This window comes from Salvelinus fontinalis, chromosome 27, assembly GCF_029448725.1.
Source record: "Salvelinus fontinalis isolate EN_2023a chromosome 27, ASM2944872v1, whole genome shotgun sequence".
NCBI classification, from domain to species: Eukaryota; Metazoa; Chordata; class Actinopteri; order Salmoniformes; family Salmonidae; genus Salvelinus; species Salvelinus fontinalis.
This window is the reverse complement of record NC_074691.1, coordinates 43,418,319-43,436,402: the sequence shown is the minus strand read 5'-3', so window position 1 is coordinate 43,436,402 and position 18,084 is coordinate 43,418,319. Positions and strand designations below refer to the sequence as shown.

The 18,084-nt window shown below is 45.9% G+C and overlaps 2 protein-coding genes across 2 annotated transcripts in view; one reads left to right on the top strand and one right to left on the bottom strand.

The window, feature by feature from the left end:
- The window catches only part of tmem214 (transmembrane protein 214), a 76,143-nt gene extending 65,898 nt beyond the window's left edge, over window positions 1–10,245 (bottom strand). The window contains exons 1-2 of the mRNA XM_055885811.1: window positions 9,970–10,245; window positions 421–611 (exon numbers count right to left, since the gene is read on the bottom strand). Coding sequence (XP_055741786.1) covers window positions 421–611; window positions 9,970–10,123 — 345 coding nt within the window. The 5' untranslated portion in view covers window positions 10,124–10,245. The remainder of the gene's footprint in view (window positions 1–420; window positions 612–9,969) is intronic.
- A 3,366-nt stretch (window positions 10,246–13,611) lies between these two features.
- The window catches only part of agbl5 (AGBL carboxypeptidase 5), a gene marked incomplete in the record, with an annotated part of 126,129 nt that continues 121,656 nt past the window's right edge, over window positions 13,612–18,084 (top strand). Inside the window, 1 exon segment of the mRNA XM_055885807.1 lies at window positions 13,612–13,755.

Genomic DNA, 18,084 nt, shown 5'->3' with positions numbered 1-18,084 from the left:
ACAGAAGAGGAATTACCATAGATAATACATCCACAACCTAACCCACGTCCAGCTGGAACAGAAGAGGAATTACCATAGATAATACATCCACAACCTAACCCACGTCCAACTGGAACAGAAGAGGAATTACCATAGATAATACATCCACAACCTAACCCACGTCCAGCTGGAACAGAAGAGGAATTACCATAGATAATACATCCACAACCTAACCCACGTCCAGCTGGAACAGAAGAGGAATTACCAGAGATAATACATCTACAACCTAACCCACGTCCAGCTGGAACAGAAGAGGAATTACCATAGATAATACATTATAATACATACAAGTGTGTGTGTGTACCTTGTGTTGCGGACATGTGTGTGTGTGTGTGTGTGTGTGTGTGTGTGTGTGTGTGTGTGTGTGTGTGTGTGTCTTACAGCTTTGAATGCATCCTCCAGGGTCTTGTGTGTGCTGTGTGTCTGTGTAGAGACAGGGGGGAGCTTGGCCTTCTGTCTGCCCGCTGAAGGCTTCTTGTTGCTGGGCTCGGCTGGAGGAACCTGCTCCTTATTATGCTTCTTCCCCATCTTCTCAAAAGCCTCAAACAACGTCCCCGATGTCACCAGGGGAGCTGCAACAACAGGTCAGAGACAGACATGGAGAGAAGAGAGACGGACGGAGAGAAGAGAGACAGACATGGAGAGAAGAGAGACGGAGAGAAGGTTTATAGCTCAGACTTCCAGCGCTGTGTTGCAAAATGAGGCAGAGACTCCTTCAGGCTGTCTCTGCCTCCCTCCAGTCAGTCAGCGTAAAGCTTAGTTTGACAAATGTATAGATTAGTGTTTAAGATACAAGGCAGAGCTCTACCGTATCACTTAAAGAACAACGAATCCCATATCTCCCACCCTTCAAAGAAACAGTATGGTGAGCTGTGCTGAAAGATGCATAGAAGTTGGTCTAATTGAACAGAAAGTCTCCGAGAAGTGAGACTGTCCTTAGGTTCCTTGGCTACATACATTATCTCACCTAAATGGTTCAAATATTTAAGGGTACATTGTAATTGATTGAGAACGGAACACAAATGTTGACTCAAACTTCGTCGTTTCTTATCATCCCACAGGGTCCCGTGTAGCTCAGTTGGTAGAGCATGGCGCTTGCAACGCCAGGGTTGTGGGTTCGATTCCCACGGGGGGCCAGTACAAAAAAAGTATGAATGTATGTACTTTTAAGTCGCTCTGGATAAGAGCGTCTGCTAAATGACTTAAATGTTAAATGTAAAAGTACAAATACTTTGACTGTGCTCCTAAATTTCTCAACTAAAAGCACGTGGTCCTTGTACATAAAAACCTTTAAACAGCGTGGAGCCCTGCCAGAACGTTGAATTCGATACCGGGTTCAGTATCACGACACTTCGATAGCGTCACGACACTTCGATAGCGTCACGACACTTCGATAGCGTCACGACACTTCGATAGCGTCACGACACTTCGATAGCGTCACGACACTTCGATAGCGTCACGACACTTCGATAGCGTCACGACACTTCGATAGCGTCACGACACTTCGATAACGTCACGACACTTCGATAGCGTCACGACACTTCGATAGCGTCACGACACTTCGATAACGTCACGACACTTCGATAGCGTCACGACACTTCGATAGCGTCACGACACTTCGATAGCGTCACGACACTTCGATAGCGTCACGACACTTCGATAGCGTCACGACACTTCGATAACGTCACGACACTTCGATAGCGTCACGACACTTCGATAGCGTCACGACACTTCGATACCGTCACGACACTCGATACCACGGCAACAAAAAGGTCTGGATGTCACTTGAGCCAGACAAAAACTCAGCTCTGTTCAATCGTTGGGCATCTTTTGAGTTCAAGATCAATACATTTGAAATGTTTTTCTGAAACAGTCATGTATGCATCAATTACAAAATAATACAATTTGACTCTGTTTTTACTACATAACACAAAAAGGTAAGAATTTATTTGAATGGTAAATCTCTTGATAAACCAAAATGTACTGTAGGCCTATTCACAATTAAGGTGTGTGACTGGTTTCAGGAAACCAGGTGTACGTCATTACATTTACATTTAAGTCATTTAGCAGACGCTCTTATCCAGAGCGACTTACAAATTTTACCTTTTTTTTTTATATTTAACTTGGCAAGCCAGTTAAGAACAAATTCTTATTTTTCAATGACGGCCTAGCAACAGTGGGTTAACTGCCTTGTTCAGGGGCAGAACGACAGATTTATACCTTGTCAGCTCGGGGATTCGATCTAGCAACCTTTCGGTTACTAGTCCGACGCTCTAACCACTAGGCTACCTGCCGCCCCAGCTATGCTAGTAACATGCCGAAGGCTGCTTCCAATGTAAAAACCAACTAGTGCTGAGCGCCTAACCAAAATTTGTTATTTTTCAGTTTTTAAACAACTAATTGACAGACATTGGTTCAATTATTTGAATTCCATTTCTTTCATATTTTTTGGTGAGCTCCATGGCACATCGCACTGCAGTTTCTCTAGAGATAAATCCGATCATGCCCAAACTGTGCGACGTAGTAGGGAGTTTAAGTTTCCAACAGGCCAATGTTCTACATAGTTTAGTGCAGAAACCGTGATAATTAACTACAAGGACTATAATCCATTGTGCAAAGTTGATGAAGACGAATGGTCTGAATGGACAACAGTAGTATTGAAAACTGGAACAAAAAGGAAATTGGAGTGGAGGATACATGTATGAATGATAATGAATCGCTTCTTGTTAGGATGCATATGTAGGAGACATGTTTGAGGTGTAGAAAACAGAGAAGGATGTACTGGGTGAAGTGGAGTCTGTCAGAGCGACCAGGTGGGGTCTTATTACATTGTATTTTCTGAAGAACAGAGGAAGATTGCAGTGAGCTTCAAAAGAATCCGGACAACAGAAGTTGTGTGTTTTGAACTTCGTTGTAGAGCACCCGACTCAAAGGAGTCATCTCAGGGGCGACGACAGATGTTCAGGTTGAATCACGGTGTGGTTGGTGCCCGGCGTCTGACCTGCTGGGTGACTGGAGGAAAAAGAGTGTCGGTCCGGTTGGTTTTTGCTAAAGGGCAAATACCTTCACATGTGAAGCTTGGTTATGTAAAATACGCTGTAAGAGCTTTTCCTTCCCAAACCACTGCAGGGTGAGAACTGTAAAGGATCTGGCCATGTTTCATGTGTGTGCAGACAGACGGTGTTTATTGAAGGACGACGGTGTTTATTGAAGGACGACGGTGTTTATTGAAGGACGACGGTGTTTAATGAAGGACGACGGTGTTTATTGAAGGACGACGGTGTTTAATGAAGGACGACGGTGTTTAATGAAGGACGACGGTGTTTATTGAAGGACGACGGTGTTTAATGAAGGACGACGGTGTTTAATGAAGGACGACGGTGTTTATTGAAGGACGACGGTGTTTAATGAAGGACGACGGTGTTTATTGAAGGACGACGGTGTTTAATGAAGGACGACGGTGTTTAATGAAGGACGACGGTGTTTAATGAAGGACGACGGTGTTTAATGAAGGACGACGGTGTTTAATGAAGGACGACGGTGTTTAATGAAGGACGACGGTGTTTATTGAAGGACGACGGTGTTTATTGAAGGGCGACGGTGTTTATTGAAGGGCGACGGTGTTTAATGAAGGGCGACGGTGTTTAATGAAGGGCGACGGTGTTTAATGAAGGACGACGGTGTTTATTGAAGGACGACGGTGTTTATTGAAGGACGACGGTGTTTATTGAAGGACGACGGTGTTTAATGAAGGACGACGGTGTTTAATGAAGGACGACGGTGTTTAATGAAGGACGACGGTGTTTAATGAAGGACGACGGTGTTTAATGAAGGACGACGGTGTTATAATGAAGGACGACGGTGTTTATTGAAGGACGACGGTGTTTAATGAAGGACGACGGTGTTTATTGAAGGACGACGGTGTTTATTGAAGGGCGACGGTGTTTAATGAAGGACGACGGTGTTTAATGAAGGACGACGGTGTTTAATGAAGGACGACGGTGTTATAATGAAGGACGACGGTGTTATAATGAAGGACGACGGTGTTTAATGAAGGACGACGGTGTTTATTGAAGGACGACGGTGTTTATTGAAGGACGACGGTGTTTATTGAAGGACGACGGTGTTTATTGAAGGACGACGGTGTTTATTGAAGGACGACGGTGTTTATTGAAGGACGACGGTGTTTAATGAAGGACGACGGTGTTTAATGAAGGACGACGGTGTTTATTGAAGGACGACGGTGTTTATTGAAGGACGACGGTGTTTAATGAAGGACGACGGTGTTTAATGAAGGACGACGGTGTTTATTGAAGGACGACGGTGTTTATTGAAGGACGACGGTGTTTATTGAAGGACGACGGTGTTTATTGAAGGACGACGGTGTTTAATGAAGGACGACGGTGTTTATTGAAGGACGACGGTGTTTAATGAAGGACGACGGTGTTTAATGAAGGACGACGGTGTTTAATGAAGGACGACGGTGTTTATTGAAGGACGACGGTGTTATAATGAAGGACGACGGTGTTTATTGAAGGACGACGGTGTTTAATGAAGGACGACGGTGTTTATTGAAGGACGACGGTGTTTAATGAAGGACGACGGTGTTTATTGAAGGACGACGGTGTTTATTGAAGGACGACGGTGTTTAATGAAGGACGACGGTGTTTAATGAAGGACGACGGTGTTTATTGAAGGACGACGGTGTTTATTGAAGGACGACGGTGTTTAATGAAGGACGACGGTGTTTATTGAAGGACGACGGTGTTTATTGAAGGACGACGGTGTTTATTGAAGGACGACGGTGTTTAATGAAGGACGACGGTGTTTATTGAAGGACGACGGTGTTTAATGAAGGACGACGGTGTTTAATGAAGGACGACGGTGTTTATTGAAGGACGACGGTGAGTTGAAGGACGACGGTGTTTATTGAAGGACGACGGTGTTTAATGAAGGACGACGGTGTTTATTGAAGGACGACGGTGTTTATTGAAGGACGACGGTGTTTATTGAAGGACGACGGTGTTTAATGAAGGACGACGGTGTTTAATGAAGGACGACGGTGTTTATTGAAGGACGACGGTGTTTATTGAAGGACGACGGTGTTTAATGAAGGACGGTGAGTTGAAGGACGACGGTGTTTAATGAAGGACGGTGAGTTGAAGGACGACGGTGTTTATTGAAGGACGACGGTGTTTATTGAAGGACGACGGTGTTTATTGAAGGACGACGGTGTTTATTGAAGGACGGTGAGTTGAAGGACGACGGTGTTTATTGAAGGACGGCGGTGTTTATTGAAGGACGGTGAGTTGAAGGACGACGGTGTTTATTGAAGGACGACGGTGTTTAATGAAGGACGACGGTGTTTATTGAAGGACGACGGTGTTTAATGAAGGACGACGGTGTTTAATGAAGGACGACGGTGTTTATTGAAGGACGACGGTGTTTATTGAAGGACGACGGTGTTTAATGAAGGACGACGGTGTTTAATGAAGGACGACGGTGTTTATTGAAGGACGACGGTGTTTATTGAAGGACGGTGAGTTGAAGGACGACGGTGTTTATTGAAGGACGACGGTGTTTATTGAAGGACGACGGTGTTTATTGAAGGACGACGGTGAGTTGAAGGACGACGGTGTTTATTGAAGGACGACGGTGTTTAATGAAGGACGACGGTGTTTATTGAAGGACGACGGTGAGTTGAAGGACGACGGTGTTTATTGAAGGACGACGGTGTTTAATGAAGGACGACGGTGTTTAATGAAGGACGACGGTGTTTAATGAAGGACGACGGTGTTTAATGAAGGACGACGGTGTTTAATGAAGGACGACGGTGAGTTGAAGGACGACGGTGTTTATTGAAGGACGACGGTGTTTATTGAAGGACGACGGTGTTTATTGAAGGACGACGGTGTTTAATGAAGGACGACGGTGTTTATTGAAGAACGACGGTGTTTATTGAAGGACGACGGTGTTTAATGAAGGACGACGGTGTTTATTGAAGGACGACGGTGTTTAATGAAGGACGACGGTGTTTATTGAAGAACGACGGTGTTTAATGAAGGACGACGGTGTTTAATGAAGGACGACGGTGTTTATTGAAGAACGACGGTGTTTAATGAAGGACGACGGTGTTTATTGAAGGACGACGGTGTTTAATGAAGGACGACGGTGTTTAATGAAGGACGACGGTGTTTATTGAAGGACGACGGTGTTTAATGAAGGACGACGGTGTTTAATGAAGGACGACGGTGTAATTGAGGTGGGGATCATGATCTGAGTTCCTGCAGTGTCCTGTAAGGGTGAAGGAGATTGAGGTGGCAAAAGTTAAAGCCGTCAATCGAATCTCCTATGCAGAGACGATTAAAAGAATTGAGAAAACGAGTGACGCTAGTGAAGAGATGGTAGTGGACGTTTGCTGCCAGTCAAAAGAAAAAAAACGTGGATTTTGTTCATTGCCACAGTTATAAACGGTACAAAAAATATATAATAAACTGGACATTACTGTGGCTGCAGCAGAAAAGTTTTTGGGACTTAATGATTTTACATCTGAAGACTTGCAAGTGGTAATGGCGCCAGAAGACCAGCTCTCCCAGGTTCCCCCTGAGCCTCTGTAAGGATCAGATGCGGTTGATTTTTTAACAGAAAAGTTCTTCGATTTTGTTTTTGGGGGAGGTATTTTGTTACATTTTTGGGGAATTCTGTTTCCATCCCGCACAGTGGGTGGCGGATCGATCTCCAATATACCACAGAAGACCAATGCTCAGTCTGAACATTCACACACATTTGTGGTTTTGGGATAATAAGGACCGTATCCTTCATATCAGCTAGAAGGGGAAAAAAAATCGAACAAAAAAAGGTTAAATTGATACACACCTTTATAGGGTTCCCACAAGGCCATATTACTCCGTTCGTTTACGAAAACAGACGGAAGACAGTGGACGACCTGTGCTAATTAGCCATCTGCGTTAACGAACACGTTTGTAAACCGAAGATAGACGCGTGATATGAAAGTAGAGGGATTTATGTTTCTTGAACCGTAAGTTACCGCTATTGAGAATCGATTCATGTTTATGTAACAGTATAACTTTAAGCCGTCCCCTCGCCCCGACCTCGGGCGCGAACCAGGGACCTTCTGCACACATCAACAACGGTCGCCCACGAAGCGTCGTTACCCATCGCTCCACAAAAGCCACGGCCCTTGCAGAGCAAGGGGCAACACTACTTCTAGGTTTCAGAGCAAGTGACGTAACTGATTGAAATGCTAGAAGCGTGTACCCGCTAACTAGCCAGCCATTTCACATCCGTTACACTCACCCCCCTTTCAACCTCCTCCTTTTCCGCAGCAACCAGTGATCCGGGTCACGGCACCAATGTAACAGTATAACTTTAAACCGTTAACTAGCTAGCCATTTCACATCCGTTACATTTAGATGTAGTATTTGGCTGTTATGGCTTACGGAGTCAATTCGTCCTTTAAAAACAGAACGTGTAGGTCCTTGTATTAATTAGTAACGTTAGGCTCCTTAAGTATAATATTGGGTTACCATAAACATTTAAACTTCAATGGGGTAGCAAAGTTCCAAGGACCACGGGTAGTATAGTTCCAAGGACCACAGGTAGTATAGTTCCAAGGACCACGGGTAGTATAGTTCCAAGGACCACGGGTAGCGAAGTTCCAAGGACCACGGGTAGCGAAGTTCCAAGGACCACGGGTAGTATAGTTCCAAGGACCACAGGTAGTATAGTTCCAAGGACCACGGGTAGTATAGTTCCAAGGACCACGGGTAGTATAGTTCCAAGGACCACGGGTAGTATAGTTCCAAGGACCACGGGTAGTATAGTTCCAAGGACCACGGGTAGTATAGTTCCAAGGACCACGGGTAGTATAGTTCCAAGGACCACGGGTAGCGAAGTTCCAAGGACCCCGGGTAGTATAGTTCCAAGGACCACGGGTAGCGAAGTTCCAAGGACCCCGGGTAGCGAAGTTCCAAGGACCACGGGTAGTATAGTTCCAAGGACCACGGGTAGTATAGTTCCAAGGACCACGGGTAGCGAAGTTCCAAGGACCCCGGGTAGCGAAGTTCCAAGGACCACGGGTAGTATAGTTCCAAGGACCACGGGTAGCGAAGTTCCAAGGACCACGGGTAGCAAAGTTCCAAGGACCACGGGTAGCAAAGTTCCAAGGACCACGGGTAGCAAAGTTCCAAGGATCACGGTTGGCAAAGTTCCAAGGACCACGGTTGGCAAAGTTCCAAGGACCACGGTTGGCAAAGTTCCAAGGACCACGGTTGGCAAAGTTCCAAGGACCACGGTTGGCAAAGTTCCAAGGACCACGGTTGGCAAAGTTCCAAGGACCACGGTTGGCAAAGTTCCAAGGACCACGGTTGGCAAAGTTCCAAGGACCACGGGTAGCGAAGTTCCAAGGACCACGGGTAGCGAAGTTCCAAGGACCACGGGTAGTATAGTTCCAAGGACAACGGGTAGTATAGTTCCAAGGGCCACGGGTAGTATAGTTCCAAGGGCCACGGGTAGTATAGTTCCAAGGGCCACGGGTAGTATAGTTCCAAGGGCCACAGGTAGTATAGTTCCAAGGACCACGGGTAGTATAGTTCCAAGGACCACGGGTAGTATAGTTCCAAGGACCACGGGTAGTATAGTTCCAAGGACCACGGGTAGTATAGTTCCAAGGACCACGGGTAGTATAGTTCCAAGGACCACGGGTAGTATAGTTCCAAGGACCACGGGTAGTATAGTTCCAAGGACCACGGGTAGTATAGTTCCAAGGACCACGGGTAGTATAGTTCCAAGGACCACGGGTAGTATAGTTCCAAGGACCACGGGTAGTATAGTTCCAAGGACCACAGGTAGTATAGTGCCAAGGACCACGGGTAGTATAATTCCAAGGACCACGGGTAGTATAGTTCCAAGGACCACGGGTAGTATAGTTCCAAGGACCACGGGTAGTATAGTTCCAAGGACCACGGGTAGTATAGTAAAGGTCACAAACAGTTATCCCTGCTCAGTGATGACGTTTCATTTGTTGAGACATTCCTAGCAAACTAAGCTAGTGGTAACGTTCACTGCTAGATTTCCCTAACGACAATAACGTTAGCTAGCGACACCATGGGTCTGCGAAATCTATTTTATAGACAAGAACGGAGAACCTACCGTTCTTCATGATATTGCCGTTGCTGTCTAGCAGCAGGCTAACTAACATAGCGGTTTACTAGCTAACATAGCGGTTTACTAGCTACTGTCATTCAAGGCTATATGGGGCCCGAAGAAAGCAGGCGAGAACGAGGCTACGCAGCTAACGCTGTTCAAGTTGACGGACTTTGCCAAAACCAACAACCCTGCTAGCCAACTAGCCCGGCAGGCTTGAGGGGCTACCTGACAAACCAGTGGGCTTGAGGGGCTACCTGACAAACCAGTGGGCTTGAGGGGCTACCTGACAAACCAGTGGGCTTGAGGGGCTACCTGACAAACCAGTGGGCTTGAGGGGCTACCTGACAAACAAGTGGGCTTGAGGGGCTACCTGACAAACCAGTGGGCTTGAGGGGCTACCTGACAAACCAGTGGGCTTGAGGGGCTACCTGACAAACCAGTGGGCTTGAGGGGCTACCTGACAAACCAGTGGGCTGGCTAGCCAAGTCAACTTAACTAACTTCCTGTTTGGCTAATTAGCAAACTTACGGTAGCTAGTTTAAGCCATACGCTGATGTTAGCTAACTTGTGGTTTAGCGAACATCCGCTAGGTTAGCCAGCCAACGTGGCAGACAAAACTGGACCCAAAACCACACATTATTACATTAGCAACACCTAGCTGCTAAGTTGTAACGTTAGCGACAGTTATAAGTGGTGGGTATGTCGGTAGCTAGTTGGCGGTGGCTAACGTAACCTCTCTAGCAGCTAGCCATGTAAACTTACGTAGCTGGTCGATCCTCGTCATGTTGGATTCGCTCAGAGCTTTCCTTCCAGCTTTCTTCTCCCCGGGATTTTTCCCTCCGCTGCCGGCGGTGCCCGGTTTCTTGCTTTTTTTCACGACTTCCCACTTTCCAACCTGACTGTTATTTGACGCCATTATCTCGATCGTACAGCCCTGAGGGGAAGAAAGTCGTCTCGAACGGCTTGGTGCTGGCCGGTAAAGAGCGTGCTGCTGAGGAGTAGCTACTGATGTTCCCGGTGCCACGTCTCCTAGCCCGTATGACGTCACACGACCGATAGTTTTTGAAATCTCAGTACACAGTTAGTTCTCTTTATAATAAGGAAGAATAGCAGACTTTCCAATCAGTTAGAGAGATTGAATGGTATGCGTAACACAGCCTACGCCACATTTTCGGGACACTTTTAAAGTGTTTGATCCCACATGTTGCTTAGCACAGCCCCATTACAATGCAAATCAAATCAAATTGGTCGCGAACACATATTTAGCAGGTGCAGCGAAATGCTTATGTTTCAATGTCCAACAATGCAGTAATTCCTAACAATACAACACAATATGCACACATCCAAAAAATAAAGGTATTAATAAATATCAGAACGAGCAATGTCAGAATCCGGAATATAAATATATATAGTATGTATATTATGATGTGTATAGACAGTATTGACAGTATATGAATAGAATAAGGTGTACAACAGTAGGTATATAGGAAGAGCATTGACTAGAATACAGTATATACACTGAGTGTACAAAACATGAGTCAATGTGCAGGGGTACCAGTACTGAGTCAATATGCAGGGGTACCAGTACTGAGTCAATGTGCAGGGGTACCAGTACTGAGTCAATGTGCAGGAGTACCAGTACTGAGTCAATGTGCAGGGGTACCAGTACTGAGTCAATGTGCAGGGGTACCAGTACTGAGTCAATGTGCAGGGGTACCAGTACTGAGTCAATGTGCAGGGGTACCAGTACTGAGTCAATGTGCAGGGGTACCAGTACTGAGTCAATGTGCAGGAGTACCAGTACTGAGTCAATGTGCAGGGGTACAAGGTAGTAATCAGGCTGTCCCCATGTGCAGTTGCATACCGTAGTCTGGCTTTTTTATGGCGGTTTTGGAGCAGTGGCTTCTTCCTTGCTGTGCAGCCTTTCAGGTTATGTCGATATAGGACTTGTTTTACTGTGGACATAGATACTTTTGTACCTGTTTCCTAACAGCATCTTCACAGGTCCTTTGCTGTTCTGGGATTGATTTGCACTTTTCACACCAAAGTACGTTCATCTCTAGGAGACAGAACGCGTCTCCTTCCTGAGTGGTATGACGGCTGCGTGGTCCCATGGTGTTTATACTTGCGTACTATTGTTTGTACAGATGAACGTGGTACCTTCAGACATTTGGAAATTGCTCCCAAGGATGAACCAGACTTGTGGAGGTCTACAATTTTTTTCTGAGGTCTTGGCTGATTTCTTTTGATTTTCACATGATGTCAAGCAAAGAGGCACTGAGTTTGAAGGTAGGCTTTGAAATACATCCACAGTGGTTGAAAAATTAGTTTTAATGACTCCAACCTATGTGTATGTAAACTTCTGACTTCAAATGTAGGTATGGTTAAAAATGACTAGGCTATTTAAAAATATATATATATTTAACCTTTATTTAACTCGGCAAGTTAGTTAACAAATTCTTATTTATAATGACGGCCTACCCCGGCAATCAGGATAGATAATAAACAGAGTAGCAGCAGCATATGTGAAGAGTGTGAAAATGTGTCTTGTCAGTGTGTGGGTAGAGTCTAGTGAGTGTGTGGGTAGAGTCTTGTCAGTGTGTGGGTAGAGTCCAGTGAGTGTGTGGGTAGAGTCCAGTGAGTGTGTGGGTAGAGTCCAGTGAGTGTGTGGGTAGAGTCTAGTGAGTGTGTGGGTAGAGTCTAGTGAGTGTGTGGGTAGAGTCTTGTGAGTGTGTGGGTAGTCTAGTCAGTGTGTGGGTAGAGTCCAGTGAGTGTGTGGGTAGAGTCCAGTGAGTGTGTGGGTAGAGTCCAGTGAGTGTGTGGGTAGTCTAGTCAGTGTGTGAGTAGAGTCCAGTGAGTGTGTGGGTAGAGTCTAGTCAGTGTGCAAGAATGTCAATGCAAAATAAAAAATAGGGGGTCAATGCTAATAGTCCAGGAAGCCAACTGTTCAGCAGTCTTATGGCTTGGCGGTAGAAGCTGTTCAGGAGCCTTTTGGTCCAAGACTTGGCGCTTGGGTACTGCTTGCCGTGCAGAGATTAACAGAGAGAACAGTCTATGACTTGGGTGGCTGGAGTCTTTGACAATTTGTAGGGCCTCTGACACAGCCTGGTATAGAGGTCCTGGATGGCAGGGAGCTTGGCCCCAGTGATGTACTGGGCTGTATGCCATACCCTTTGTAGTGCCTTGCGGTCAGATGACAAGCCGTTGCCGTACCAAGAGGCGATGCAGCCAGTCAAAATGCTCTCAACGGTGCAGTTGTAGAACTTTTTGAGGATCAGATGTCAAATGTTTTCAGCCTCCTGAGGGGGAAGAGACATTGTCGTGCCTTCTTCACGACTGTGCTGGGTGTTGGTGTGTTTGGACGATGACAGGTGCTTAGTGATGTGGACACCGAGGAACTTGAAGCTCTCGATCCGCTCCACTACAAATCCGTCGATGTGAATGGGGGTGTGTCGGCCCTCCGTTTCCTGTAGTCCACGGTCAGCTCCTTTGTCTTGCTGACGTTGAGGGAGAGGTTGTTCTCCTAGCACCACATTGCCAGGTCTCTGACCTCCGACCTGTAGACTGCCTCATCGTTGGCGGTGATCAGGCCTACCAACATTGTTGTCTGCAAACGTAATGATGGTGTTGGAGTCATGCACAGCCACGTAGTCGTGGGTGAACATTGTTGCTGTTGTTGTTCCTAGACGTGTCCACTTCACAATAACAACATTTACAGTTGATTGGGGCAGGTTTAGCAGGCCAGACATTTGACGAACTGACTTGTTGGAAAGGTGGGATCTTATGACGATACCACATTGAAAGTCACTGAGCTCTTCAGTAAGGCCATTCTACTGCCAATGTTTGTCTACGGAGATTGCATGGATGTGTGCTCGATTTTTATACCTGTCAGCAACGGGTGGGGCTGAAATAGCCGAATCCACTCATTTGAAGGGGTGTCCACATACTTTTGTATATATACTGTATAACAATATGAGGCAACATCCCTGTACACAGGGTTGGTTAACACAGGCCTAGGAGGTATTATATGTTTCCTTCTTTAGTCTAATATCAGTCATGACCTTCATGAATTTTGAAGCCTTTGTGCTTTTTTTATTACGCTTCAAAATTAACAAAAAGTGATGATAGTTAGCTGATTAAGATTATCTCATTAAGATTATCTCAAAACGTATAGGATATCCTCAGCTTGTGTTTACCACATACCTTATTTACAGCGTTTATCCAAAAACCCTACAAAACTTCCATTCATTTTTCATAGGTTTTATCAACAACGAACAATGGTTGAGTTAGTGCCTACAAAAAGACGCCATTAGGGTTTAAATACATTTTCAGATTTAATATTTATCTCGAGCCAAGTCAACCAATCTGCGTTCGCCTTGTTCTGACGTGGTCTTTTTCTTCCTGCCTGAGCCAATCAGCCACCGTGTTGTTGTTTCTCAGCTACTATTGGGTTTGTTTGGGTTTAAAGAGCTGTTTGGTGATCGCGAAAGAGACGAAAGCCAAAGATGAGCATCGTTCACAAATAAGTAAGATTATCGTCACAAATAAGTAAGATGGTCTTTCTATGCATGTTTCTACTGAGATTGCATCGATCGAGTGGTGACGAGATTGTACATTCCCTTGCTTGTTTTTTATTTCCTTACCTGTCTGCTAGCTACGTAACGTTACGTTAACTTGGCTAGCCCGTGACGTTAGAGCATCCAAATCAAAATGTCAATACATCATACAATCACCTTTCTGACAGACTAGGGATTTTGTTAATTTGTAACGTTAACACTTGTTTAACTTATCCAAGGAACGTCATTTGATATCAAAGTCAGACCACTGGCCCGCTAATGTTTTGCTAGCGAGGCTTTTTGTCCATTCAACCAGCAACAATAGAACGTTGCCGCACCAACCAGCCTCAGTCCTGGCAGCAAGCCTCCAGGCCCAGACAGAGCTGGAGACATTTTTCAGTATTTCTTCCTCTGTGACTGGGTCTGTGTAGGTAGATGGCTTGTCCGGGTCTGTGGTTGCAAGGGGATGGAATGTCAGCGTCTGGATTCTAGAAGTTAGCATGTTGGTTTTGTGTGTGTGTGTTTATCTCCAACAGGGTGAGTGTGTTTATCTCCAACAGGGTGGTGTGTTTATCTCCAACAGGGTGGTGTGTTTATCTCTAACAGGGTGGTGTGTTTATCTCCAACAGAGTGAGTGTGTTTATCTCTAACAGGGTGGTGTGTTTATCTCTAACAGGGTGGGTGTGTTTATCTCCAACAGGGTGGTGTGTTTATCTCCAACAGGGTGGTGTGTTTATCTCCAACAGGGTGGTGTGTTTATCTCCAACAGGGTGGTGTGTTTATCTCCAACAGGGTGGTGTGTTTATCTCCAACAGGGTGGTGTGTTTATCTCCAGCAGGGTGGGTGTATTTATCTCCAACAGGGTGAGTGTGTTTATCTCCATCAGGGTGGTGTGTTTATCTCCAACAGGGTGGTGTGTTTATCTCCATCAGGGTGGTGTGTTTATCTCCAACAGGGTGGTGTGTTTATCTCCAACAGGGTGGTGTGTTTATCTCCAACAGGGTGGTGTGTTTATCTCCAACAGGGTGGTGTGTTTATCTCCATCAGGGTGGTGTGTTTATCTCCAACAGGGTGGTGTGTTTATCTCCAACAGGGTGGTGTGTTTATCTCCAACAGGGTGGTGTGTTTATCTCCAACAGGGTGAGTGTGTTTATCTCCAACAGGGTGGTGTGTTTATCTCCATCAGGGTGGTGTGTTTATCTCCAACAGGGTGGTGTGTTTATCTCCAACAGGGTGGTGTGTTTATCTCCAACAGGGTGGTGTGTTTATCTCCAACAGGGTGAGTGTATTTATCTCCAACAGGGTGAGTGTGTTTATCTCTAACAGGGTGGTGTGTTTATCTCCAACAGGGTGGTGTGTTTATCTCCAACAGGGTGGTGTGTTTATCTCCAACAGGGCGGTGTGTTTATCTCCAACAGGGCGGTGTGTTTATCTCCAACAGGGCGGTGTGTTTATCTCCAACAGGGCGGTGTGTTTATCTCCAACAGGGTGGTGTGTTTATCTCCAACAGGGTGGTGTGTTTATCTCCAACAGGGTGGTGTGTTTATCTCCAACAGGGTGGTGTGTTTATCTCCAACAGGGTGGTGTGTTTATCTCCAACAGGGTGGTGTGTTTATCTCCAACAGGGTGGTGTGTTTATCTCCAACAGGGTGGTGTGTTTATCTCCAACAGGGTGGTGTGTTTATCTCCAACAGGGTGGTGTGTTTATCTCCAACAGGGTGGTGTGTTTATCTCCAACAGGGTGGTGTGTTTATCTCCAACAGGGTGGTGTGTTTATCTCCAACAGGGTGGTGTGTTTATCTCTAACAGGGTGGTGTGTTTATCTCTAACAGGGTGGTGTGTTTATCTCCAACAGGGTGGTGTGTTTATCTCCAACAGGGTGGTGTGTTTATCTCCAACAGGGTGGTGTGTTTATCTCCAACAGGGTGGTGTGTTTATCTCCAACAGGGTGGTGTGTTTATCTCCAACAGGGTGGTGTGTTTATCTCCAACAGGGTGGTGTGTTTATCTCCAGCATGGTGGGTGTGTTTATCTCCAACAGGGTGAGTGTGTTTATCTCCAACAGGGTGGTGTGAGTGTGTTTATCTCCAACAGGGTGGTGTGTTTATCTCCAACAGGGTGGTGTGTTTATCTCCAACAGGGTGGTGTGTTTATCTCCAACAGGGTGGTGTGTTTATCTCCAACAGGGTGGTGTGTTTATCTCCAACAGGGTGGTGTGTTTATCTCCAACAGGGTGGTGTGTTTATCTCCAACAGGGTGGTGTGTTTATCTCCAACAGGGTGAGTGTGTTTATCTCCAACAGGGTGAGTGTGTTTATCTCCAACAGGGTTAGTGTGTTTATCTCCAACAGGGTTAGTGTGTTTATCTCCAACAGGGTGAGTGTGTTTATCTCCAACAGGGTGGTGTGGGTGTGTTTATCTCCAACAGGGTGGTGTGAGTGTGTTTATCTCCAACAGGGTGGTGTGTTTATCTCCAACAGGGTGGTGTGTTTATCTCCAACAGGGTGAGTGTGTTTTGCTCCAACAGGGTGGTGTGTTTATCTCCATCAGGGTGAGTGTGTTTATCTCTAACAGGGTGGTGTGTTTATCTCCAACAGGGTGGTGTGTTTATCTCCAACAGGGTGGTGTGTTTATCTCCAACAGGGTGGTGTGTTTATCTCCAACAGGGTGGTGTGTTTATCTCCAACAGGGTGGTGTGTTTATCTCCAACAGGGTGGTGTGTTTATCTCTAACAGGGTGGTGTGTTTATCTCTAACAGGGTGGTGTGTTTATCTCCAACAGGGTGGTGTGTTTATCTCCAGCAGGGTGGGTGTATTTATCTCCAACAGGGTTAGTGTGTTTATCTCCAACAGGGTGAGTGTGTTTATCTCCAACAGGGTGAGTGTGTTTATCTCCAACAGGGTGAGTGTGTTTATCTCCAACAGGGTGGTGTGGGTGTGTTTATCTCCAACAGGGTGGTGTGAGTGTGTTTATCTCCAACAGGGTGGTGTGTTTATCTCCAACAGGGTGGTGTGTTTATCTCCAACAGGGTGGTGTGTTTATCTCCAACAGGGTGAGTGTGTTTATCTCTAACAGGGTGAGTGTGTTTATCTCCAACAGGGTGGTGTGGGTGTGTTTATCTCCAACAGGGTGGTGTGTTTATCTCCAACAGGGTGGTGTGTTTATCTCCAACAGGGTGAGTGTGTTTATCTCCAACAGGGTGGTGTGTTTATCTCCATCAGGGTGAGTGTGTTTATCTCTAACAGGGTGGTGTGTTTATCTCCAACAGGGTGGTGTGTTTATCTCCAACAGGGTGGTGTGTTTATCTCCAACAGGGTGGTGTGTTTATCTCCAACAGGGTGGTGTGTTTATCTCTAACAGGGTGGTGTGTTTATCTCCAACAGGGTGGTGTGTTTATCTCCAACAGGGTGGTGTGTTTATCTCCAACAGGGTGGTGTGTTTATCTCCAACAGGGTGGTGTGTTTATCTCCAACAGGGTGGTGTGTTTATCTCCAACAGGGTGGTGTGTTTATCTCCAACAGGGTGGTGTGTTTATCTCCAGCATGGTGGGTGTGTTCATCTCCAACAGGGTGGTGTGTTTATCTCCAACAGGGTGGTGTGTTTATCTCCAGCATGGTGGGTGTGTTTATCTCCAACAGGGTGAGTGTGTTTATCTCCAACAGGGTGGTGTGAGTGTGTTTATCTCCAACAGGGTGGTGTGTTTATCTCCAACAGGGTGGTGTGTTTATCTCCAACAGGGTGGTGTGTTTATCTCCAACAGGGTGGTGTGTTTATCTCCAACAGGGTGGTGTGTTTATCTCCAACAGGGTGGTGTGTTTATCTCCAACAGGGTGGTGTGTTTATCTCCAACAGGGTGAGTGTGTTTATCTCCAACAGGGTTAGTGTGTTTATCTCCAACAGGGTTAGTGTGTTTATCTCCAACAGGGTGAGTGTGTTTATCTCCAACAGGGTGAGTGTGTTTATCTCCAACAGGGTGGTGTGGGTGTGTTTATCTCCAACAGGGTGGTGTGAGTGTGTTTATCTCCAACAGGGTGGTGTGTTTATCTCCAACAGGGTGGTGTGTTTATCTCCAACAGGGTGAGTGTGTTTATCTCCAACAGGGTGGTGTGTTTATCTCCATCAGGGTGAGTGTGTTTATCTCTAACAGGGTGGTGTGTTTATCTCCAACAGGGTGGTGTGTTTATCTCCAACAGGGTGGTGTGTTTATCTCCAACAGGGTGGTGTGTTTATCTCCAACAGGGTGGTGTGTTTATCTCCAACAGGGTGGTGTGTTTATCTCCAACAGGGTGGTGTGTTTATCTCCAACAGGGTGGTGTGTTTATC